Below are 27,647 nucleotides of genomic sequence, written 5' to 3'. Positions count from 1 at the left end.
CGTGTCCTCTACTTACTCTTGCCTCTTTCCAAAGGGCTAAAATGTGTATATATGGGGTGACTGCAAAAGAACAGCAAACCCTGAGTGATGGTGGAACAAGACAGAAGGAACCCAGGTCCTTTGATGACATCATGGATTCAATTTGCTCTAATTCCTTGGATTGCCTACCAGTGAGACTTTTACTTAAGGAAGAACTTTTCCATCTCCACTTAACTGCTACTTTTTAGTCTGTATGAAAGATGTAAACCTTAAAACTGGATATAAAAAGAGTTATTTTGATAGAAGCAGCATATGTGGACATAGTCGAAAAGCAATATGATCAGATGGAAGCCCTAAAAGATCAGTTACACTCAAACATGAGAAGCATTTCTTAGGGTGAGACAGAAAGATGGCTGGAGAACATACGTGATTCAACAAGCTGTTACTGGATTCCTACTTAGGCCAGATACTATGTCATATACATGACAGGAACTAGGTAAGTAAACTGCGTGCATGTAGTAGTTCCCATCTTCACTGAATTTTCTGTACAGTGAAAGATTAAATCTTAGGGAATTGTCTAAGATACAATTGGTCAATTATTACTGTTCAAGTGATACCATATGCCAGGTAATATGCTAGGTGCTGGAAAAGATGGTCTCTCTTCTACCTTCTGAATATTTTTCTTCCTCTTGAGTGCCATTTATATGGTTTAGGCTCTCACAATTTATTTTAGCTCACACCTTTCTAACTGGCTTCCTTTCCATCAGTTTCTTCTCCCTCCAACCCACTATTATCTGAGTAACAAAGAGTCCTAAAATAAGAATCTGATTGCTACTCTGCTACTCTTTGGAAAAAAAACTTTAGAAAAATATTCTTACTGAAATGTCTGCCTTTCTATTACCGATAGGTTAAATTTCAAAATGTTCTTTCTAGTCTTATTCTTCATCATTTTATTATTCACCCCAGCTATACGGAACTGTCATCATTTACCAAACATACCTTCATTTGCTCTCCCTTTTCTCAGATCTTCATCTGTGAGTCAGTTTGGGCTGCTATAACAAATATAAACTGGTAACAAACAATGCATTTTATTTCCTCACTGTTCTTAGAGTCTGAGATCAAGGTACCAACATGGCCAGTTTCTAGTAAGCGCCCTCTTACTCCTTCATAGACAGTGCCTTCTCACTATGTCCTTTCACATGGGGGGTTTTGGGGGTTCAGGGAGAGACCAGAGTGAGTAATGTGTCTGCTGTATCTGCTGTCTCTCTCTCTTTTTTGTTTGAGATAGAGTTTCACTCTTGTTGCCCAGGCTGGAGTGCAATGATGCCATCCCAGCTCACTGCAACTACCCCTTCCAGGGTTCAAGCGATTCTCCTGCCTCAGCCTCCCGAGTAGCTGGGATTACAGGCACGAGTCACCACATCCAGCTAATTTTGTATTTTTGGTACAGACAGGGTTTCTCCATGTTGGTCAGGCTGGTCTTGAACTCCCAACCTCAGGTGATCTGCCCACCTCAGCCTCCTAAATTGCTACTGTCTCTTCTTGTAAGAGCACTAATTCCATCATGAGGGCTCCAATACCCTCACAACCTCATCTAAACCTAATTATTTTATCTCTCAAACACCCCATCTCCAAATATCCTCACAAATAGGGCTTCGACATATAAATTTTGGGAGATTGCTAGGTATTTTATTCTGTTTGTGGCAATTGCGAATGATAGTTCACTCATGATTTGGCTCTCTGCTTGTCTATTGTTGGTGTATAGGAATGCTTGTGATTTTTGCACATTAATTTGTATCCCGAGACTTTGCTAAAGTTACTTATCAACTTAAGGAGTTTTTGAACTAAAACAGTGGGGTCTATTGGTGTATAGGAATGCTTGTGATTTTTGCACATCAATTTGTATCCTGAGACTTTGCTAAAGTTACTTATCAGCTTAAGGAGTTTTTGAACTGAGACAATGGGATTTTCTAAATATACAATTATGTCATCTGCAAACAGAGACAACTGGGAACATCACAAACAGGGACGTGACGGGGAAGGGGGCCAAGGGGAGGGAAAGCATTAGGACAAACACCTAATACATGCAGGGCTTAAAACCTAGATGATGGATTGAAAGGTACAGCAAGCCACCATGGAATACATATACCTATGTAACAAATCTGCATATTCTGCACACGTATCCCAGAGCCTAAAGTAAAAAAAAAAAAGTTGGGAGAATATGATTCCGTCCATAGCAGGCGGCAAACCAATCCATCAATACCCAGCTCAACTGTCTCTTAAGTATCTTCATTCTCTGAATGAAATTTAGTTGCTCTGCTATCTATGTTCTGATATATGACACTCCACAGTGATTATTTCCATTATTAGACAGTAGTACCTACAAGGTAGAGATTATATCATATTCATCTTAGTATTTTCCCAGAATTAAGTACAATGTTTGGCAAACATTAGGCACCAATACATATTTGCTGAATGAAACAATGGATTTTCAGAAGCAATGAAAGATATATGCTAAAATCTTTTTTTTAAAAAAATAATGCTTTTCTCTACTTGCAAGTCAGGCATTATAACAAACTATTTCTCTCCACTACCTCTATAATTCCAGACCCTGCATTCATAATTTCATAATTTTTCTTTAATTCTTTCCCACCTTCTCTTCTTCCCTCCCTCCCTCTCCCTCCTTCCTCCCTCTCCCTCCTCCCTCCCTCTCTCTTCCTCCTCCCTACCTTCTCCCTCCTATTTTTGGAGACAGGGTCTCACTCTGTTGCCCTGCTAGAGTACAGTGGTGCGATCATTGCTCACTACAGCCTCAAACTCCTGGGCTCAAGCAATCCTCCCATCTCAGCCTCTCTGCAAGCTGGGACAAAGGTGTACACCACCACATTCAGGTAATTTTTTATTTTTTGTAGAGATGGGGTCTTGGTATTTTGGCTAGGCAAGTCTTGAACTCCTGGCCTGAAGTCATCCTTCCACCTTGGCCTGCCAAAGTGTTGGGATTATGGGCATAAGCCACTGCCCTCTGCCCATAGTTTGTTTCTTTATGGTATTATTGATCTCAAGTTGTCTATAACCACTAATTTCTATGGAGTTGAAAGGCAGATTCTATCAACCAGTGTTAGATTATTAATGTTTATAATTGCAGGCATTTTTACATAAAGAGTAGGTCAAACATCTTTTCACAAGAGTAATAAATAACTTCATATGCCCTTGTAAGAAACGCAGCAACAGGACTCACTTATTAATTTCCTCTACTGAATGCATTTCCACATCAAAACTGTTTCTAATCATTATTTTGTGTTACCACAGTAGAGAAGATTTAATCTTCTTTTACATAACAATTTATTTGCCTTAGAGGACATGTGATCATTCAATATTATTCCTATTTTAAATCTGTCATAATGTTTAAAACCTACTGCCTTTATTCAATCTGTTATCTATTTACTGACAAGTGAGGTTAAGTAACATAGCCATGGTCAAAAGTTAGTTAATACTGAAGCTCTGGACTAATCTCCAAATATTCTGAGTATGAATATATATTCATTCAGACATGATCATGCCTATGTCATGCAATTATATAAAATTACAGAGGCAGTTGATATACAAAGTATAAAATATGTGATCAAATTCATCAGATATGTTAATTATGGTACTTAAATTAGAGTTGTAGGTCTATCAGTGAATATTCACTGAAAGTTTACAAAGTTTAAGCCACTATTTATAAGCAATGGAGGAGGGGACACAGGAGGATAAGGCTAACCGGTAGAAAGTATAATAAATGGCAGAGTAAAGGGTAACAGAGAAATACAAAGTACAACTGTGATGTCAGAGAAAGAAAAGAAAACCTGGCAGGCATGGCTGTTGGCTATTGTCTTTAAACATCAGGACTAAAGGGAGAGTTAATTTGCTTTGTATCTTCTAGCCTTAGAGCTAAAATGAGGACCAATGGGTAGAAGTTACATGCAACAGATTTCACTTGATGTAAGAGATATTTGAAAACAGAATGCTGAAAACAAATATTTTTGTGATAATATACTATAAGCTTAATTTCTACATGTAGCAGAGGTGTCATGGTGAGACTGGTTGGGATGTGGGTGGTCCTTGGAGAAGAATCCCAGCCAAGACCATTGACTACCTGAATAAACACTATTATATGCTTGCAGTCATGGCTTAAATGCAGGAGCATTAACACAATTGCACTGCCCATGTGCAAGATAAATTTATCAACAGTATATCAAATATGTAAAAATGTGATAGACTAAAAGGAACTTATTACCATAGTTCAAATAAGAGATAAGAAAGGCTAGTGTGGTGAAAATGACCCAGAAGAGTTAGTAAATTTGTTCTAATTACTTCAATCAATTATATGTTAATATTATCTATTACTAAAGAAGATAAAACAGGATTTAAGTGTACATAATAGAACTATCATCTATCCTATTATTTCTTACCTTAATATATTTTGAATTTCATATTAATATGCTTACTGTAACATGTCTAAAACTGAATTTATCTACCTCAAAGAACTTACTTCTTCCTCTTTCTGAAATATCTATTTCAGTTGTTAGTATGACAATTCATGCAGTAACCTTAGTTAAAAATCTCAAGATTATCTTAAACTTCTTCCCCTTATGTTCATTATGACTCTGATATGTCTCTAGAATCCAGGCTGTCTTGTCTGTCCCCTGTGTCATTGTTTTAACTAAGGACATCATCTCCTGCTTAATTCTCCCTTTAACTGTTATGGCCTCCTAACTGATTTCCCTGTCTCCATTGTTTCCCAGCTTGAATCTGAAGCTCACACTGCCATCTTCCTAATGAATAAATTAAATATATCATTCCCATGTCTTTTTAGCAGTTCCTGGCTGTCTGTAAGAGAAAGTACCAACTCCTCAGCAAGGTATAAATGCCTCTTCATAAATGGGACCTCAGCTTACCTCCCACGACTCATCCCTGGCTATTCCCAATAAACCTATGCAATGGCCATACGGCAAATTCCACTATCTTAATCATTTCTGACTTTTAATAGACTATAAGCTTATTCATTTCATATGGCACTTATCAAATGTCAGTACCTGGGAAAGTTTTGAGTGAAAATTTTTAATCAATCTCTTGTTTAGTAAATAAACCAACAATCTTTCAGTATAATCTACAGTATTCTACTGGTTAACTGATTCTCTAGAATTGTAAACAGTTTTTTCCTCAGCATCTTTCCCCTGCAGACTATTATGATTATTAATTTTGTGTCAACATGAGTGGGCTGCAGGATGCCAAGATAGCTGGTAAAACATTATTTGTGGGAATGTCTTTGAGGATGTTTCCAGAAGAGGTTAGCACTTGAATCAGCACACTGAACAAAGAAGGTCCACTCTCAGCAACATGGGCAGGCCTCACCCAATCCACTGAGGGCCAGGACAGAACAAAAAAGCAGAAGAAAGACGAGTTCCCTCCACCCTCCACTCCTTGAGTTGAGACATCCATCTTCTCTTTCCCTTAGACATTAGAGCTCCCAGTCTATGAGTCTTCAGACTCAGGAACTTCCACAGTGCCCTTGTTCTGGAATTTAGGCCTCTGGCCTCAGACTGGGAATTACACCATTGGTTCCCCTAGTTCTTTTTTTTTTTTTTTTTTGAGACGGAGTTTCACTCATGTTACCCAGGCTGGAGTGCAATGGCGCGATCTCGGCTCACCGCAACCTCCGCCTCCTGGGTTCAGGCAATTCTCCTGCCTCAGCCTCCTGAGTAGCTGGGATTACAGGCACGCACCACCATGCCCAGTTAATTTTTTGTATTTTTAGTAGAGACGGGGTTTCACCATGTTGACCAGAAAGGTCTCGATCTCTTGACCTTGTGATCCACCCGCCTCGGCCTCCCAAAGTGCTGGGATTACAGGCTTGAGCCACCGCGCCCGGCCTCCCCTAGTTCTTAAGTCTTCACACTTGGGCTGAATTATACCACCAGCCTCTGGGTCTCTAGCTTGAGTATGGCAATATTGTGGGACTTCTCAGCCTTCATAATCACACATGCCAATTCCCAAAATAAATCTCATTACTTAAGCGCGTGCGCGCACACACACACACACACACACACACACACACACACACACTCTCTCTCTCTCTCTCTCTCTCTCTCTCTCTCTCTCTCTCTCAGAAATTCCAAGAAATAATGTTTACCACCTATCTGGGCATCCCTCAGCCCACTCAAGTTGACATGTAAAATTAACCATAATAGTAGTCCACAGGGAAGAAGATACTGATGGAAAATTCTTTACAATCATTCTAGAGAATCAGCTATTAGTAGAATACAAAGAATGTTGGTTTATTTACTAATTAGAGATTGATGAAAAACGTTTGCTCGTAAACCTTTCCCAGGTACTGACATTTGACAAGTGTCATATGAAATGAATAAATTTATAGTCTAGAAAATGTAAAAATTATTAGGACAATGGATTTTCTATATGGCTATTGCATAGGTTTCTTTTATAATACCAACACAGACATACTTGTATATAGATGTTATTGGCTCTGATTCTCTGGAAAATCTTAATACAACTAGAAACCTTTATTTGCCACTTGTTACCACTTTCCAAACACAATTTACTATTTATTTTCATTATTAAAAATAACTAATCACTAAAAAATTCTGAAAAGTAATAGAAAGAGAAAAGCAAAAAAACACTGACGCTCTAAGACATCAGTGTAGGTGTATATCCTTGTAATATTTTCATTACATTGAAATATCATACACATAAACACATTTTATATTCTACAATTTTATATTCTAAATTTTTCTTTTCTCCAAATTCTAAAATAAATTTTTATATATTTTTTTTCTGGTGAAAAGTGAAAAATGAAAGTAACTTTCTTCTCATTAAGTGTATATTTTCATACAATGTATGAAACGTATTCATTTTTTCTTTTTGAAGAGAGGGTCTTGCTCTGTTGTCCCATCTGGAGTTCAGTGACACAATCAGGGTTTATTGCAGCTGTCAACTCCCAGACTCAAGTGTCCTTCTGCCTCAGCATCCCAAGCAGCTGGGACAACAGGCACATAACACCATGCCCAGCTAATATTTTTATTTTTTGTAGAGATGGGGTCTCATTATATTGCCCAAGCTAGCTTCAAACTCCTGGGCTCATGCAATCCTCCTGCCTTGGCCTCCCAAAGCACTGGGATTATAGATATGAGCCACTATGCCAGGCCTAAGAATGTATTCTTAAAATAGGCATGATCTCATTTGTACAACTAAAATTTATTAAAATATATGCAGGGGTATAATTTCATCATAGGAAGTATCATGTAGAGTGTAACAATACAGGTTACTTATACTGGAATCCCAACTCAATATTTATTATTCCTGTGACCATTAGAAGTTTTGTCAACTCTCTATGCCTCAGGTTTCTAATCTACAGGTTGCAAGTAATAGTAGTACTTACCTCATACATTTACTGTGAGACCTAGTTGAGTTAATCCACATATGGCTTACAACAATGCCTGGTGCATATTATTAAGTGTTGGATGAATGACAGCTATTATTATCTTTCTAAAAATTTAAAGTTTAATGAACAAAATCTCATTAAACAAAGCAAAATATAAATTTTTGGATTGAAAATATGTTATACAATGAGCATTACAAAAGTCATAAAATGTATTAAAGTATATTTTATATTTTAGTATCTTCTTTAGCACAGGAAAAAAAAAAAGCAGAAAGAAGAAAATAAGGGAACATGAGATGCTGACCAGAGTTTTTCTCCACAGACATTCCTTTGGCGGAATAGAAATATGTGAGATGGTGAATAGAAGAGATCTAAATAAGCATGGGACTAACAAAGTACAATGTATGAAAGATATTACCTAGAAAAAACAATCACAAATTTACTATACAATCAATAAGACTAACCTAAGGCTAGAAAAAACAATCACAAATTTACTATACAATCGATAAGACTAACCTAAGGGAAATGCAGTAAAACACTTTCAAATAAAAATACTGTGGAGGCCAGAAGAAACTAAGCCAATTGACAGAGGTAGATTTGATGAGCTCATAAAAATGAAAAAAGTAGATGCTGCTAGACAAACAGTGGTCCTTAGTTTTGCTCTCAATGTTTCTACTATGCTATACAGAACAATTATTTCGCTTTTATTGAAAACTAACCATTGCAACTGGTATAAAATTTGGTTTGCAGGAAAAATTATTGCGTACTTTTGAATAATTAATATTTCTTAAGTAATAGAGGAAACTATTCATTAAGAGGCATTCATGATGGGGGCTATCTTACACCGAATCATTTTAGACTTGTTTTCCAATTTTCTTTTCTTTTTCTTTTTTTTTTTGAGACAGGGTCTTGCTCTGTTGTCCAGGTTGGAATGCAGTGGTGCCATCACAGCTCACTGAAGCCTCTACCTCCTGGGCTCAAGTGATCCTTCCACTTCAACCTCCCACACAGCTGGAACTATGGGAATGTGCTACCATGCCTAGATAAGTTGGTTTTTTTTTTTTTGTAGAGACAGAGTCTTGCTGTGTTGCCCAGGTTGGTCTCGAACTCCTGGGCTCAAGCAGTCCTCTGCCTTAGTCTTCCAAAGTGCTAGGATTTATAGGCTTTTCAATATCATTTTTGAAAATTCCATCCTACACTGCCAAGTACAAATATATCCCAAGAAATTAAAATACAAATAATTAAATTACAAAGAAAACATGGTTGCATAATTCTTGCTATTTAATTTCAGTAAATTCTTTATCTTTTCAACATACCTTAAAATTGCTATTCATACATTTTCTGTCTCAGTTATGTACTCAACCAGAAATTACCTTTATTTAACTACCTATATTTTATTGAAATGCTGTGCCCATCCTTCATGGACTATTTTGTCCCACCTATTTTATGAATCTCACTATTGGATATGATCTTTTGCACTAATAGACTCCTACTTGGGTATGACACACAGAGACACAAAAGGCTAAATTAGCCTTTCCTGTGACCATGGCAGAAACTACTAATCAATATTCCTGGAAGACATTACCACTTGAGCAAAGATGGTTCTCAAGAAGCTTAAGCTCTGCTGTTGTCTTAAAGCATTTTGGTTCTCTTCTGATACTTTTTGAAGACTCATCCATTTTCCATACTTTCTGCAAACATGACCATGCTACACTATATGGACCAGATATCGTGCTACAGTTGGGAAAACAAAGAATAAGAGAGGTCCTCAAGTGGCTCAACATCTCAGGGCAAAAATGAGATGCTGAACCACCACTAAAATGTTACCTATTATGTATGTCTAGTTAAAAGAGAACACAGGAGAAACATCTCAGGCAGACTTTGTTGGTGTGCCTGCTGGTGAGAAAGTGTTGAAGGGTGGATAGAGGTATAATTAAAGGCTTTCCAGATGGGCATGGTAGCTCATACCTGTAATCCCAGCATTTCGGGCAGGATTACAGCACTTGAGGTCAGGAGCTTGAGACCAGCCTGGCCAACATAGTGAAACCCCGTCTCTACTAAAAATGCAAAAATTAGCAGGTGGGTGTGGTGGTGTGTGCCTGTAATTTCAGCTACTTGGGAGGCTGAGGAGGCAGAGGTTTCAGTGAGCAGAGATCGTACCACTGCACTCCAGCCAGGGTGATGGAGTGAGACTCTGTCCGTAAATAAATAAATAAATAAAGGCTTCCCAAGGGGGAGGAATGTGGAAGTTTTGTAGGCAAAGGAAACAGCTTATAACATGTAAGAGAACACAGTCATTTTAGAGAAGTGTTAACTTGTTCATTGTTACTGGACTATAGATTTCAAGAGATGAAATTAGAGAAGTAAGCAGGTAAATTGTGAAGAACATTCCATGTCATATTATAAAGTTGGGAAGGCTGTAAGTAACCACTGAAGAATTTTAAGCAGTATCTGTGATAGCCTTCAATTTAGGGAGTATCCAATTTATAAATATCTTCATATAGTGTAAAGAGAAATATTTATGTGGTTTCCTAAGGCACCATCTACAATGTTTTCAGAATGATCCAGAAACATACACAAGTGATCTGCTGCTGAGATGCAGATTATATTTCTCAAAAAAAAAAAAAAGTGGATCAAAAATTATGCCATTTTACTTTTTTTTTTTTTGAGACGGAGTTTCACTCATGTTACCCAGGCTGGAGTGCAATGGCGCAATCTCGGCTCACCGCAACCTCCGCCTCCTGGGTTCAGGCAATTCTCCTGCCTCAGCCTCCTGAGTAGCTGGGATTACAGGCACGCACCACCATGCCCAGCTAATTTTTTGTATTTTTAGTAGAGACAGGGTTTCACCATGTTGACCAGGATGGTCTCGATCTCTTGACCTCATGATCCACCCGCCTCGGCCTCCCAAAGTGCTGGGATTACAGGCTTGAGCCACCGCGCCCAGCCCATTTTACTTTTAAAACAAATTTGAGTCAGAAGCTATTATATATTATTCCCTGGAGTACAGCATAATGGAGTAACTATAATACAGCTCAATAAAAATAAAAACAAGAGGATATCATAAAAAGACTGTTTCAAAGGACATTTTGAGACCAAGTGCAGTGGCTCATGCCTGTAATCCCAGCACTTTGGGAAGCCAAGGAAAGAGGATGGTTTGAAGTCATGAGTTTAAGACTAGCCTGGGCAACATTAGGAGACCCCATCTCTACAAAAAATAAAATCAGCTGAATGTGGTGGCATGTGCCTGTAGTCCTAGCTACTTGAGAGGCTCACTTGAGTCCAGGAGTGTGAAGCTGCAGTGAGCTATGATCAGCCACTGCACTCCAGCCTAGGTGACAGTGAGATGCTATCTTAAAAAAAAAAAAAAAAAAAAAAGTTTTCTTTTGAAAAGACAGAACAAGTAGTTGAGTGAGTGTTATGGATTGAGCTGTGTCCCCTCCAATACAACTCTATATGCTGGAGTCCTAACCTCCAGTACCTCAAAATGAGATCTTACTTTGGAGAAAGGTTATTTACAGAGATAAACAGGTTAAAATGAAGTCATTTGGGTTGTCCCTAATCCAAATGACTGGTGCCTTTATAAAAAGAGGAAAATGTGGACACAGAGACAGACGTGCACATAGGGAGAACAGCTTGTGAAGACTGGGGTTACACTGCTGCAATTCAAGGACCTATCAGAAGCTTGGAGAGAGGCCTACAACAGATTCTTCTTTATTGCCCTCAGCCAGGGAATGGCCCTGCTAACACCATGATCTCAGACTTACAGCCTTCAGTACTGTCAGACAATAAACGTACGTTGTTCAAGCCATGCGGTTTGTGGGACAGTAATTATTCACTTAACATTGTCAATAGCTCCTTGGAAACTGTGAATTTAAGCAAAAGACATATAATAAAAGCAATTTTTTCTTATAACATCATAACTAAATGACATTATCTGAGAACCTATTATAATTATTTCACTTAAAGTCCCAGTTTCCAAGAACTTATCTGTGATGTTAAAAAAGGACTTTGTTATGGCAGGCCTAGGAAACTAATACAAGTAGGGTTACAGGATAAGTAACTTCTCAGAATTTACATGGCAACTAAAAGCAATAACTTACCCTAGACTGGATCCTATATTAAAATGCCATAAATACTAAATGCTATATATCACTAACAAGAATACTATAAAAATGCTATAAATACGAAATGCTATATATCGCTAACAAAAGTGATATATATGGAGAGTAAATTCGACAAAAGTATTGAATCAATGTATCGTTTATGAAACGGATAACTGTGCTGTAGTTACATAAGAAAATATCCCTATTCTTAGGAGATACACACTGAAATATTTAGGGGTAAAAGACCATGAAGTAAGTAACTTACCCATAAGGGGGTTCAGTAAAAATATTGTGTGTATGTATAATTATGTGGGTGTGTGTATACATATATACATATACTACAGAAAGAGTGAAAAAAAGAGTAGAGAGAGGAGAAAGGGAGGGAGAAAACTCACATAAAAAAGAGGAAAAAAAAAGTGTTAACAATAGGGAATCTGAGATAAGCGTATAAGAATTCTGTGTGCTATTTTTCAATTTGCAACCTTTTGTAAGTTTAAAATTATTTGCAAATAAAATACAAAAAAAGAACTTATTTTAGAGGAGATCGGGTATATTCAGAGTGGTATGGGCATAGACAAAAAACAAACAAACAAACAAAAAGAACTTTTTAAAAACAATGCCTAAGCTTATTGTTAGAAACAAAATATTTTATTTTTAGCATGGTATATGAACAAAAAAGTGAAATGATAAAGTGAATGAATAACAAAGAAAGAAAGAAAGAAACAAAGAAAGAAACAAAGAAAGAAAGACTCAGAAATTGATATGTTACTGAAATTCTCAGTGTCTCAGAAAATTTTGACAAATTGAATATATTATTTAATACAATAAAAATAATACAAACTAAATTTGCCTTTGCTTAAAAATAAGAATCAGAATATCTACTTTTCCTTAGAAAGTAGCTTAACATTTATTTCGAATAACTATTAGTGGAGAAAAACATGGCCTTTTTATATTTGTACAATACTCACACAACTATTCATTGTTTCCTAGCATTGCAATACTTTGATATTTATCGTAAAGTTTCTCTATTTTCTAATGATAATTCTAAAATATAGATAGAGAATCATCATTAGAAATATAGAAAGGAATCAACTGGACCATAAAAAAATAAGCCGTGCTGGATAAGCATGTGGCAGTCCTCTTCTTCCTTTTTCTTTGTTTTGGGGGTGAGGGGAAAGGTCACTCTGGTTAACATAATCAAAGAAATTTGCTAGTATATACAGAATTCTTTGTTAAAAAATTTTTGTTTTAGATACACCAGTTACTGGCAAATCAAATAGACATAAATACCACAGTAAGCAGTCATTTATCGAGTAACCCTGTGCAGAGCTGCATGAAAGCATCCAGAGGCAGAACAAAATCCACAGCAGAGCCGCGGCTTTTCAGATAGACTGCCGCTGCAGGTGCCATGGCCCAGTGCCAGAAACAGGCAGGGTAGGGGTTACAGGCAGCTCGTGCACAGCACCACTGGGCAGAAGTTGCCTGTAATCAGAGCACTACTGAAAGCAATGGTGGTGGCAAGGGGAGCTTGGTGAGCAAGCATTCCTCTGTGAATTCAATTTCCTCTTGTGAATTTCATATTGCGAGCCCATTAGCCTCACTTCTCTTCCCCAGCCATTATCATTAGCCCCTGGCAGAAACGATGACTACCAGCTGTAACTGCCAGCACACTACTGTGATAATTTACACAAAGATTAAAAATAAAAAATTAAATACTGGGCTTTCTAGCCATCGTTTAGTTTTTTTTTTTGTTTTTTAATTAAAAAAACTCTCTCTTTTTATCCTTCTTCTTTTTCCTCTTCTTCCCCTTCTTTAACTTCAAACCTATAGTAACTTTGGACAAGCACTAAGTTACCATAAACAAGGTTTTGTTTATTTCTCTTTCCTGAAGTCAGTACATCAAGGTATTTCAAGACCATAAAGAAAGAAATTATGAAATTAAGAAATAGATGAAAAAATATACACCTGGTTGGGCATGATGCCTCACATCTGTAATCCCAGCACTTTAGAGGGCTGAGGTGGGCAGATCACTTGAGGTCAGTAGTTTAAGGAGTTTGAAACCAGCCTGACTAACATGGTGAAACCCTGTCTCTACTAAAAATACAAAAAATTAGCCAGGCGTGGTGGTGAGTGCTTGTAGTCCTAGCTGCTCAGTAGGCTGATGTTGGAGAATTGTTTGAACCTGGGAGGTGGAGGTTCCAGTGAGCCAAGATCGTGCCACTGCACTCCAGCCTGGATGACAGAGCAAGGCTCTTTCTCAAAAACAAAACAAAACCAGAAGTATTTTGAATAAAGTGTCAAATACTTACAAGGTATAATTACTATTGATATCATGAGCAGGTCTCGTGCCAGATTCATCTAGCTGCTTACACCATAGTAGATTCTGAACTCCAAAGGGCCTGGCATGGGTCTTTGCAATTTAATTATGGACATTACTGAATCTCACATGAAGAAATGTTTAATAAATAATGAAGAGAAATATACAAAAGTTGCTCTAAAATGAATTAGATCAGCCATCTGTACAATAGCATCCCAAGTAATGCTTGTGAAACAATATATAGGGGTATTTCTGAAATGTTTCAAAGAAGATGAGAATTCTCAGAAGAATATTTGTAGGTTTCTAGATTATTTTGCTTTTTGAGGGCAACGTTAAGAAGGGAAACATTACATGCTTTAGGGTATCATTTGGCTAAAAAAGAAGTAGGGTAGGTTCACACTGCAATGATGAGAAGAACATGTAGCAGGCACTGTGGTGAGTAATCAAGCTAGAAGTGTAACTATTGTAGGTTCCTGCGTCAGAAGGAAGGAGAATCTGGCATTTCCCCTCACACCTCCGGCTATATCACTGAGGTTGAAGTCTATCACCTCCAGGGGAAGAGTAACCACTATTAGACAATCTTTTTCTTTTCTTTTCATTTCTTTTTTTTAGACAGAGCTTCACTCTTGTTGCACAGGCTGGAGTACAACGGTGCGATCTCGGCTCACTGCAACCTCTGCCTCCTAGGTTCAGGCAATTCTCCTGCCTCAGCCTCCAGAGAAGCTGGGATTACAGGCATGTACCACCGTGCCCAGCTAATTTTGTATTTTTAGTAGAGACAGGTTTCTCCATGTTGGTCAGGCTGGTCTCAAACTCCCGACCTCAGGTGATCTGCCCACCTCGGCCTCCCAAAGTGTTGGGATTATAGGCGTGAGCCACGGCACCTGGCCGACAGCTCTTTTCAATTATATAGATGAAATACCAATGGGGAGGAATTTTCTATCATTCTTTCCAAAATTTGAAATCAACAATATATTTTAATGAAATATTAATAATGTGGTAGAAAACCACAGAAGTTACTTATGCCAAAATAAACACAGAATTTGAATATTTTTCTATCATGGATGTGGCCTATTATCTTAGAAATAGCATCATTATATTTTATTTTGTTTGTATCTAGCAAAATAATATGTCACTAAACAAAATGCAGTTTACTCTCATTTATTCAGAGTTCAGAATTCAGGTGTTCAAAGAATCTAGAACACAGTCAAACTCAAAGCAACTGAAGGCCAAGAGGAAAACAAGCACGAAGCTCATGAACTTTAATGGTGGGAGGCACTGGGTCATTTCTCAAGCTTTTAACCTTGCTATATATGTATTAAATAACATTATCAATCACAAGAAGATGAAAACCCTGACAGAGAAGTGACAGCTGACATAGGTGAGAACTTTGAATACTAACAGAGAAGCTAAAAGAAAGGAGAGGAATATGGGTCGTTTTAAGTGAGGAACAAAAAGCTCTATGCATCTCAGTGAGTATTCCAGAAAGGGCTATTTAAATTCAGAAAGAATTCCCCATTTAAGAGGCAAAGATACAATTCAAGATGAAATTAAAAAAAAAAAAAAGGCAAAGAAATGTGTAATCCATTTCATAAAAGGTTTTTTTTTCAAGGGAAATGGTGAAAAACACTGGTATTTGAAAATGTAAACCTCAATTCCACAGAACTTCTAATGTATGGGAATTGTTAATTCCATTCCTAGATGATGCTGAGTACCTGATGCACTCTTCTGACATCATTTTGGAATGTTTCTATTAAAGTAATAAATAAAATTAATAGGTATTTTTTCTCCTCCTTTTAACTTCTTTAGGAGATGTAAGATTATATGAAACAATATTTATAATACTGCATAGTAGGCTTTATATATAAATGTAATATTTACATATAAATAATAGCACAAATTAGGGGTAAGAAATGGAGCTGAGTTGGAGCAAAGCTGCTTTATTTTACTGGAATTATGTTAGCATTAACCTGAAGCAAACTGTGATAATTTAAAATGCAGCCTAGGTACAGTGGCTCATGCCTATGATCCCAGCACTTTGAGAGGCCAAGATCAGAGGATTGCTTGAGGTCAGGAGTTCAAGACTAGCTTGGGCAACATAGTAAGACCTCATTTCTATGAAAAATAAAAAACTTAGCTGGACGTAGTGGCACATGCCTTACCACTACACTCTAGCCTAGGTAACAGAGTGAGATTCTGTCTCAGAAAATAAAATGTATATTGTAGTCTCTACAAATATGACTAAGAAAATAAGTAAAACAAATATATAGTAAAAAAAATTAATGAAAATAGTACACTAGAAATACTATTTAATACAAAAAAAAGATGATAGAGAAGGAACAGAAAAACAAAAATACCCAAGACTAAAGAAAATAATTAACAAAATGGCAGACATGAATCCAACTATTACAGAACGTTATAATAGATGAGGTTTCTTTATATGTCCTGGTCTACTTCTGAATTATGCTATTGGATGCCCGCTGGATTATACTATTATTATGATATCAATAATAACATTAAATGTGAATAAACACTTCAATTGGCAGAGACTATCAGTCTAGGTAAATAACATGATTCAACTATATGCTAGCTACAAAGGACATTTTGAAAGTGTCCAAAATCCAAAAATAGGTTGAAAGTAAAATAACAGAAAAAGGTATACCATGCAAACAGTTATCATAAGAGAACTGAAGAGAACTGCCTTTAACAACATCAAGCAAAACAGACTCAAAAATTACTAAAAACAAAGACAATTTATGACTAAAGTTGGTTAATTCATCAGGAAGATAAAACAATTATAAACATATATGTACTGTGATAGGCTGAAAAATGTACCCTCACCCCCAGGAAGATATCAGGTCCTACTCTCTGGAATCTGTAAATATTATGTTATATGGGAAAAGGTTATTTGCAATGTCATTACATGGATAATTTTTTTTTTTTTTTCTAAGATGGAGTCTCACTCTGTCACCCAGGCTGGAGAGCAGTGGCACAATCTCAGCTCACTGCAACCTCCACCTCCCAGGTTCAAGCAATCCTCCTGCCTCAGCCTCCCAAGAAGCTGAAACAACAGGCACATGCCTCTATACATGGTTAAATGTTTTGCATTTTTAGCAGAGACAGGGTTTCACTATGTTGGCCAGGCTGGTCTTGAACTCTGGACCTCAGGTGATCCACCTGCCTTGGCCTCCCAAAGAGCTGGGATTACAGGTATGAGCCACTGTGTGTGGCCTAAATTGAGGATTTTGAGATGAAAGATTATCCTGGATTATGAGGGAGGACCTAAATGCAATCACAGGTATCATCAGAAAATGGAGACGGGGAGAGATTTGGCTATAGACAGAAGGCAATGTGAAGACATAGGCAGACATCCTCTGGAGGGAATGTGAGACTGATTTCAGACTTCTGGACTCTAGAACTGTGACAGAGTAAATTTCTGCTGTTTAAACCACCAAATGTTTGCAATAATTTGCTACAGCAGCTATAGGAACTAACATAGGCATTTAACAACAGAACCAGGCAGGGGAATTGTTTGAACTTGTGAGACAGAGGTTGCACTGAGCTGAGATTGCGCCACTGCACTCCAGCCTGAATGACAGAGCTAGACTCTGTTTCAAAAAACAAACAAAACAAAACAACAACAAAAAACCACGACAGAGCCCAAAAATACATGAAGCAAAAACTGACAGAATTGAAAACAGTATTTGGAGACTTCAATTATCTCACCAGCAAAAACAAAACCAAAAAAACAACGAAACAGAAAATAGGCAAAGATACAAAACAGATTAAAAAGATACAAAGAGGGCCGGGCCGGTGGCTCACGCCTGTAATCCCAGCACTCGGGGAGGCCGAGGCGGGTGGATCACGAGGTCAAGAGATCGAGACCATCCTGGTCAATATGGTGAAACCCCGTCTCTACTAAAAATACAAAAAATTAGCTGGGCATGGTGGCGCGTGCCTGTAATCCCAGCTACTCAGGAGGCTGAGGCAGGAGAATTGCCTGAACCCAGGAGGCGGAGTTTGCGGTGAGCCGAGATTGCGCCATTGCACTCCAGCCTGGGTAATAAGAGCGAAACTCCGACTCAAAAAAAAAAAAAAGATACAAAGATACAAAAGGATTAAAACACAAAAACCAAGCTGATCAACTGACACCCACAGAACACTAAACAATAGCAGAATACCCATTCTTCTGAAGAAAACATGGAGAATACTCCCATACAGACCCCATGCTAGGCTGAAAACAAGTCTCAGTACATTTTAAACAACTCAAACCATATGCAGTATGCTCTCTAATCACAATGAAATTAAAAATAGAAAATACAGAAGGAAATTTGGAAAATCCATAAATATTTGGAAACCAAGCAACATACTTCTAAACAATCCATAAGCCAAGAAAAAAAACAAAAAACAAGAATATTAGAAAATTGCATAACCTGAATGAAAACAAGGAAACAAAATATCAAAATTTATGACATACAGTTAAACCACATATAAAGAGAAAATTGTAATTGGAAGAGTTATTGGAAGAGAAGAACTCAAATAAAAAAAACTAGTTTTTCCAATTTAAGAATCTAATTAGAGTAAACTAAACCCAAAGCAAGCAAAAGGAAAGAAAGAATGAATATTAGGGTGAAAACTCAGTGAAAGAGAAAACAGAAACACCATAGAGAAAACCCGTGAAATAAAAAGTTGGCTCTTTGAAAAGATCAACAAAATTGACAAACCTTTTTAGCAAGACTGGACGAGAAAAAAAGATAATGCCAATTACCAAAAATCAGTGTAAATGAGGTAACATCATTACTAATCTTAGAGAAATTAAAATGATAATAAGGCATACTATGAACAACTTCGTAACAATAAATCAGACAACTTAGATTAAATGGACAAATTCTAAGAAAGATATAAATCACTGACAGATTCAAGAAAAAATAAAAAATCTCCATAGACCTCAAAAAAGTAAAAAAAACTAATTTGGTAATTTAAAATCTTCTCACAAAAAAAAAGGCCATGCTAGACAGTGTCAATGGTGAATTCTATCAAACAATTAAAGAAGAAATAATAACAAGCCTTCACAAAGTCCTTCAAAAATGTAGAAGAAGAAGGAACACTGCCATATCTCATTCTATGAGACTAGTATTACCCCGATAATAAAATCAGATGAATATATGAAAGAAAACTATAAATTAATATTCTCATCAATATAGATTCAAAATTGGTAATTCAAATATAGATTCAAAAGTCCTCAAAATTGGTAATTCCTCAAGAAAATACTAACAAAACAAAAATCCAGGATATATCAAAAGAACTTAAAACATCTAAGTGTAATATACTCATGAATGCAAGGTTGGTTTAACATCCAACAATCAATTAATGTAATATATCATATTTCACTTTTTTGTTTCGTTTGAAAATCTTTCCCTATTTCAACATCACAAAGAAATTCTCCTGAATTATTTTGTTAAAGTTTATTGTCTTGACTTTATATATAAAGCTTTAATATACTTTCATTTTTGTTAGTGGCATAAAATAAGGTTCCAATTAAAATTTTTCTCCTTATATTTGCTATAGGTTGAATTGTGCCCACTCCCACCGAAATTTTATGTTAAAGTCTCAACCTCATAGCACCTCAGAAGGTAGCCTTATTTGAAAATTGGGTCATTACAGAAGTCTTTATTTAGCATAGGTCACACTGGAGTAGGGTGAGTCCTTAATCTAATATGAATGGTATCTTTATGAAAAGGGAAAATTTGGGCAGACAGACATGCATAGAGGGAGGATGATGTGAAGAGACATAAGGAGAAGACACCCATATGCAAGCCAACGAGACGGCCAGAACAGGTCCTTCCCTTACACCATTTAGGGGAAACCAACTCTTCTAAACCTTGACCTCTGGCCTCCAAACCTGTGAGACAATAACTTTCTGTTGTTTCCACCAGATTACAGTACTTTGTTACAGAAGCCCTAGGAAACTAATAAAATAACTATCTCAAAATCCTAAATTGAAAAGTCCTTCCTTTCCCCACAGATCTGCAATACCAGCTCTATAATAGATAGGTTTCTTTATATGTCCTAGTCTATTTCTGGGTTTTCTACTCAATTCCCTTGGACTACTTCTCCTTCCCTAATTACTATAGCTTTATAATAATTCTTGATATGTGGTAAAACAAGTCCCTCTAAAATCTGCTCTTGTTCTCAGGGAGGATTTTGGCCATAACGGCCCTCTGCTCTTTAAAATCTGTTTGTCATCTTCCACCAAGACAAAGTAAACCTATTGATTGGTTGTTATATTTTTATATTGAGTTCATAAATCAATTTGGGGAGAATTAACAATCTATCAATATGGTAAATGGTTTTTTTCCTCTTATTTAGGTGTCCTCCTTTTTTAACTAAAAATTTCACAGTAAATTACACATCATGACTAAAAGCAAACCAAACAATAGGAATTTTAGACTTTTCATACCTATCTCCCTACATTCCCAGGGGATTTAGATCCAACCACTGCACTGGGAGTAAAGGGGATGAAGCCACAAGAGGGAGATACCCACAGCTGAGAATAATTATTCCCAACTGCAGCCACCATGGCTATCTACATTCTTGGTCATATCATTATCAATATGGAAAACGAAAAGAGAACTGGGAAAAAAAAAAAAAAAAAAAAAAAAAACACCACCACCACAATTTGAAAAAAGCATGTTAACTTCTGGCATTTCAATTCCCAAAAAAATTTTTTTTAAATGTTGCCTGGACAGCGGTCTTAAGAAACAGGTTTTTAAATGTCATTTCCCCACACCTGTTCAGTAGGGGGCATGAGATTCTGTTTCTATGCTGTCATCACTTGAGAACTGTAACTTTTCCATTCAGAGAAAAGAGTTACAAAAGATTGACCTAATTCAATCAGAGGTATAAGATCTATAAAGGTTTATGTTGAAAAGATTGAGATTTTAGCAATGATAGAAAAAAAATTAAATTCTCTTTCTTCATCAATCTTGTTTTTTCTTGTCAGGCAATACTATAAAAGGACAAAATCTCTTTTAATTTGTCCACGTATTCTCTGATGACAATGGAAAGCAGATAATACACTCATTTTATTTTTCTTTACCTTGTCAAACGAGTACTATTTGTCACCAGTATGAAACAGTAGAGGAGACAAAAGCTATGGAAGACACACAAAAGTAAATGTGATTCTAGCTGGTAACCTTAGGACAATTCATCAAGAGAACGCTTCCTTTGCTAGATTCATGCCACCTTTAGGCCTTGATAAGCCTTCTATTTCAACAAGTTATCAAAGAGAAGGCATCCCCAAAAGAATACGGATATTGTCTATCTTATTCATTGAGTCTAACAGTGGTGGTCCATAAGCACGCACTCAATAAATACACGGTATATGAATGAACTATTATAATTTGAATCAATTATGCATCCTTCAGCTAAAACAAAATGTTCTACTTTCAAAGGCCGTCTTTTAGAAATTCTGCCCAGAGTATGGTCTTCTTTGTCTCTTATTCAATATGAAACTTGAAGGTTATAAGAGGCAGTATAATATATAGGTCTAAACACTGACATTGTATCATAAGAGACAGATGATGGGCATTCTTAACTCATAAATTCTTCTATTATTTGAAAGTATGAAAGCCTGTTTCTCATTTATATTTCTGATGCAGTATCTGAAATAATTTTTTTCCTAGTTCAGGTAATATTAGATAACATGGACCAATCTCAGGAATATAATTAAGACTGCTTTGGTTTTACCCCGATTCCAACTGTTCAGAACAAACAGAATATAATTTATTTCTCTGAAAAAAACTAATAAAATTTAGGTAAGTTTTCCTTCTAAAACACGTAGGATATTATCTTCTGTTCATAAGACCATCCACTTAACCAATTATCCAATCGTACATTTAGATCTTCATTACTTGCAAGAAAACTCTGAGGATGAAAGCCATTGGGTAAGACAGTAGTTAACATCCTCTAATATAGAGAATGTAGCATTACTGGTTCACTACCAAAATCACGCTCCTAAAAATATCCTATCCTCTTGAAGTAACAATCAAATACTTAAAAAAGACATGCTGGGTATCTTAAAATGAGTATGACAGTTAATTAATTCTCTGATCCCCTGCTATCAACCGAGTACTGTACAATCTGTTATTATTCACTGTCCTATAGATCATCTGTTCTTGGTGCTGGTTTGTTCCAGGAAGAGGGACAGCTGCAACACTATATCCCTGTTCAACCTGAGGACCATCTGACTTTAATTGTAACACACAGCTTGATACGGCTCTGGCTATGAGAAGCCGAAGTATCGTCTGTAATAATCTGGAAAAGCAGAAACCTGCCAACAGAGGGCTGAAAACAGGGACTTGTGCTGTCTGGCTGCCTGACGGGCTGCAGGAAATATGATTAATGAGTAAGGTATAATGATATCAGGAACCCGATTAGCACCACAAAAAGGTCACAGATCAAAGTAGTATGCATTTCATGAGCTGCAATCATTGCATAAAATCTGTGGGCTTGAAGAGGTAAACCAAAAAGAGGAGGGAGATGAAACCCTTATGTGACAATATGCTAACCAATACATAAGATACCATACTAACAATTTAGTCACTTGTAGAAAGTTAAAAAGAAATTGCAAAATAAATCAATATAGACTGTATTGTAAGGAAACTTTGTTCATCAGAGATGTAAAATAAATATTTTTGAATGAATGAATGAGGTATTAAATTCTTTCATAAAGGCACATATATGTAAAATCAAGTATCTTTCCTAATTATGAATTAATGTGACCAGATACATAAATACTCAACTCTAAACTATATTTGCATTTAAATTGCAGTGAATTTATACACAGTTCTACTTAGGAATGTAAGCTAATTCAGAGTCTAAACAATGAAGACATCTATAAAACTCAAGCAGTAAGAATCACTGGGAAAAATAGTAAGTAAGCTTAATATAAATGTTATAACAAATGCACAGTTAATACTGCAAAATATTATTTGGCATAGAATTTTACAGTCATGTCCAAGTTTAGAGCATGGGTAGCCAAATTCCAAATCTAGTTGTAAAGCAATTCGGTAAGCCACAATCTTCTTTTCCTTAGTGCCCTTTTAAACCTGTCCCAAGCAGACCCGGCTTTTCTGAGGTGAAGGCAGTGAGGGTAGAGATGGGAGGTATTATTGGGAGAGTGGCTTTCCTTAACTTATGTAATTACATTTTTTACTTGTCAAAACATTGGTGAAAAACTTAATACATAACTTATTCAAATGTTTCTGCCTTTTACAGCTCCTTTAAAGTGAAGTAAACATACTAACAAACTTCTTTATGTTACTAATAATACTAATTATGGTAATGATTAACAGGAAACTGGTACTCGAGACAAAATTTCAAGTCATATTTGAGAAAAAGTGTGTCAATAATAAAATCAGAACATGATTTTTTTCTCAAAAGAAAATTATTGGCCGGGCGCGGTGGCTCAAGCCTGTAATCCCAGCACTTTGGGAGGCCAAGGCGGGTGGATCACGAGGTCAAGAGATCGAGACCATCCTGGTCAACATGGTGAAACCCCATCTCTACTAAAAATACAAAAAATTAGCTGGGCATGGTGGCGTGTGCCTGTAATCCCAGCTACTCAGGAGGCTGAGGCAGGAGAATTGCCTGAACCCAGGAGACGGAGGTTGCGGTGAGCCGAGATCGCGCCATTGCACTCCAGCCTGGGTAACAAGAGCGAAACTCCGTCTCAAAAAAAAAAAAAAAAAGGAAAAAAAAAAAAAAGAAAATTATTATTCACCAATAATGAGGATATTTTGTACTTTTTATATGTAGTGTATTATTTTATATCTATTTAATATTTAGTTAAAACATTTTTAAAATGGTGATTCAAAAGACACCATTAAAAATGAAAATAAAATAGACTAGTTAAAAAATATTTTCAAGATATATGTTGGATAAATAGCTTTTATAGAGAATACATAAAGATATCTTACAATTCAATAAGAAGAAGACAACCCAGCCCGGTGCATTGGCTCATGCCTGTAATCCCAGTACTCTAGGAGGCTGAGACGGGCAGATCACGAGGTCAGGAGTCTGAGACCAGACTGGCCAATATGGTGAACCCTGTCTCTACTAAAAATACAAAAATTAGCTGGACATGGTGGCGCACACATGTGGTCCCAGCTACTCGGGAGGCTGAATCAGAATTGCTTGAACCTAGGAGACAGAGGTTGCAGTGAGCCGAGATCATGCTACTGCTCTCCAGCCTGTGCAACAGAGCGAGATTCTGTCTCAAAAAAAAAAAGAAAAAAGAAAAAAAAAGACAACTCAATTTAAAAATAGGCAAAATATTTGAATATATATGTCATCAAAGAACATGTATATATATATATTAGTAGCAAATAAGTCTGTGAAAAGATGGTTAACAATATTCATCATTAGGGTAATGCAAATTAAAATAACAATGACATACCTATTAGAATGGCTAAAATAAATAAGATTGACAATACCAAGTCTTGGTAAGAATATCAAAAAACTGAAACTTCATACATTGTGGGAATACAAAATGGTAAAAATTTTTATCACATGACCCAGGAATTCCTAGAAATCTATCCAAAAGAAATAAAACAGATGTCCACACTAACACTTACATGCAAATGTTTATAATAGCCCAAACTGGAAAAAAAGTCCATTAACCAGCAAAGATATTTTAAAATATGATATATCTATAAAATGGAATACATCAATACAAAGAAATTACTGATATATGCACAACGTGGATGAATCTCAAAACACATCATGCTAGGTGAAAGAAGACAGGCATCAAAAGACTACATATTGTATGATTCCATTAATATAAAATTTCTAGAAAAGTAGAACTATAGAGACAGAATCAGTGATTGCCTGGAGCCAGCAGGCTGGCTATAGAGAGGCACAAGGGAACTTTTTGTACTCATGTGAGAGTTCCAAAGCTGAACTGTAGTGGTGGTTACATAACTGTGTACACTTACTGAACTCTTTGAATTGTATACTTTAAAAAGTTGAATTTTATGGTACATAGATTGTACCTCAATGAATCTGTTTTAAAAGAAAAATTACTGAAAGAAAAGTTGTAGTATGAATGTACCTTCTATTCACTTCTGTGTGTCCCTGGGGTTGGGGGAGCACATACAACCACAGACACCTGCCACATTTAAAGGTTTGGCATTTCCTTCAATATCTTTCAGAGCAAGCTTAGTCTTCATCTCTCACTTTAATCACAGAAACTTTGCGAGAATCTTTAAAAATTCTTAGGGTAAAAGTAAAATGCAACATATTCCATAAGACTGTGATACAATAATATTTTCTGTATAATACACTATTTTCTGAGTGCCTACTATAAGCCAGAGACTATTCTAGGCATTTTACATACATAATTACAATCATTTATTCATAATTTCAAAATTACAAATGAAGAAACCAAGGCTCAGAAAGGTTAAACTGGTAAGGTCCCATAATCAACAATGTGATTGATAAAGGACTGGAAAACCTGGTCAGGTTCCAAAGCTTACATATTCTTTCAACTCCCCTGCATTGTTTCCAGTATATATAGAGTGTAAAATTTCAATAATAATGAGATTGTAATAAAGATGTGGAAGATATGACTAATTGTTAGCATGAAAAAAAAGGAATGTCACCTAAAAAAATACAACAATTTTCCTTTTTTATGAGTAAAGTAAAAACACAATGCCTCCCAAGTAGCTGGGATTACAGATGTCCCAGCTAATTTTTGTATTTTTAATAGAGACAGGGTTTCACCATGTTGGTCAGGCTGGTCTCAAACTCCTGACCTCAGGTGATCTGCCTGCCTCGGCCTCCCAAAGTGCTGGGATTATAGGCGTGAGCCACCGCACCCAGCCAAGATTTTACTTTTAAATACTGAGAATAAAGCTCCCTGATTCCAAACTTCTGTGAAACTTAAAAGGCAAAAAGGAAAAGCCATATTAATGTCTCAAAAAGAATACTGAACCCAGATAATAAAGGACACTAAAGAGTTCACTAAAGAGGATACCAAAGAGTTGTTTGTAAGCACAAATTTAATGTGCTTTTAAGTTTTAAAGTTTTCATATTCTTAATATTATGTGAAGATTTCCTTCGAAAGATAAAGGATATAATTTCAAAATCTTGTTTCTATTAATCCCAAATTCACTTCTAACCTTCACTTATAATTTTGAATTATCATATATATATTAATCTAACTTAAATTCTGCATAAGAGAAACTATTATTTTATATATCAACTCAACAAAATTTCATAAAGTATATACAGGGATTCATGAGCTATTATGTCACTTTCAGTTAGTCTATCATCTACAGGTTTGTCCAGAAGAGCAAGGGTTAATGATTATACACCAACACATGAAAGATGCTTTGAGCAAAGGCTCATGACAGACAGAGTAGATGATTACTATCTTACCAATCTGTTTATGTGGACAAATTCTTCTGAGGTTTTGGCCCAAGGAGGAAGTTCGACATCAGACACTACTGTCCCATCATCCATCACTCCAAGATTATAATTATTGAAGTTGACAAACATCTCTGGGAGATAATAAAATTCAGGGATCAACTCCTACATAAAAATAAAAGACAATGTGATATAAATGGTAGGATATTGACTAGATATTCAAAAAAAGGACCTGATCATTTTCTGTTGTTCAGAAGAACAAAATAAACACAGTGAAATTTTTTTTTCATTGAATATCATAGCCTTGTCACAGTTTCTCATAAGGCAGACAGATCCTATCCAACCCAATTTAAATAACATCTTACTTGTATAAATACATCTCATAGGCTTTCCTTCATGACATGTCTCATAACCTCAAAACTCTTAAACAGAAATATTTGAGTAATAACTGAGGTTTGACAAGATATAAACAGAAATTACCATGCTGTAACAATAATGACAACCTAACTAGATTTTTTATGAGGTATATGGAATTTTTGCCAGAAAACCCCAAAATCTTTATAAGCATTAAAATGCCACTGCCTTGGTCTCTTCATAAACCAGAAAGATAATTACATTTTAGCCATGGTTTATCAGTACATTTTCCTCACGCTTCAAAACAGTCAAGTTTAAAGATACCAACTCTGACAAAAGATCAAAATTTATAATTGGTCTAGAAAATGACTTGCATGAGAAACTGAGTAAATACAATATGTGACTTCAGTAACAACATTTAATAAGCAGAAAAATGCAGCTGTTTAGCCCTTTGTGTGTAATAAACCCCATATATAACTATTTCAGAGGCTCTGAAGATCAGACTTAAAATCCAGTCTTGACATGGGTCAGTGGTTCAGTGGTCTTTCAGATACCCCCTCAGGGCCAGCTATGGCAGGCCCGGCTTTCCAAACAGTTGAGTAAAATAGGGAGGTCATCAGATTTTGGATAAGGTCAGTATGAACTTGCCAGAACAGGGGAAAAAAAATCCAGCAGGAATTAACCTATTATCACCTCCATCATCCATGTGAAATGTTGTCTGACTTTGAATTGTACATCCTTTGTTTACAATCACAATCATTAACTAAGCAGGGCAGAAATGAGCTTGTTCTCCCTCCAAATGGCTGACAACCACCTGACCATTAGACTTAAAAAGCATTTAAACTGAACATTTTTTTAAAAAAAGATCTTGTTTAAAGCTCAGCTATAAATACAATCAGACTATAATCACACAAAAATTTTAAGATTCTCATCTTCAAAAACAAGGCATATAATTCTAATTGACAAAAGGGGAAAAGACAGATGTGTGTTATTTTCTGCAGCAAAAAAGCCATATCCAATTTGTTTG

General features: G+C 36.2%; 1 protein-coding gene across 5 annotated transcripts in view; it reads right to left on the bottom strand.

Annotated features, from left to right (window-relative positions):
* The window catches only part of LRBA (LPS responsive beige-like anchor protein), a 726,864-nt gene that overhangs the window by 121,506 nt on the left and 577,711 nt on the right, over positions 1–27,647 (bottom strand). For all 5 annotated transcript variants that reach the window (XM_032246531.1, XM_032246532.1, XM_032246533.1 and 2 more), the window contains one exon: positions 26,279–26,431. In XM_032246531.1, the coding sequence (XP_032102422.1) occupies positions 26,279–26,431 (153 nt within the window). The remainder of the gene's footprint in view (positions 1–26,278; positions 26,432–27,647) is intronic.

The sequence above is a fragment of the Sapajus apella genome, unplaced genomic scaffold, assembly GCF_009761245.1.
Source record: "Sapajus apella isolate SASKATOON/1434 unplaced genomic scaffold, GSC_monkey_1.0 scaffold61, whole genome shotgun sequence".
Taxonomy (NCBI): domain Eukaryota; kingdom Metazoa; phylum Chordata; class Mammalia; order Primates; family Cebidae; genus Sapajus; species Sapajus apella.
The sequence above is the reverse complement of the archived record's forward strand: the minus strand, read 5'-3'. Positions and strand labels throughout refer to the sequence as shown.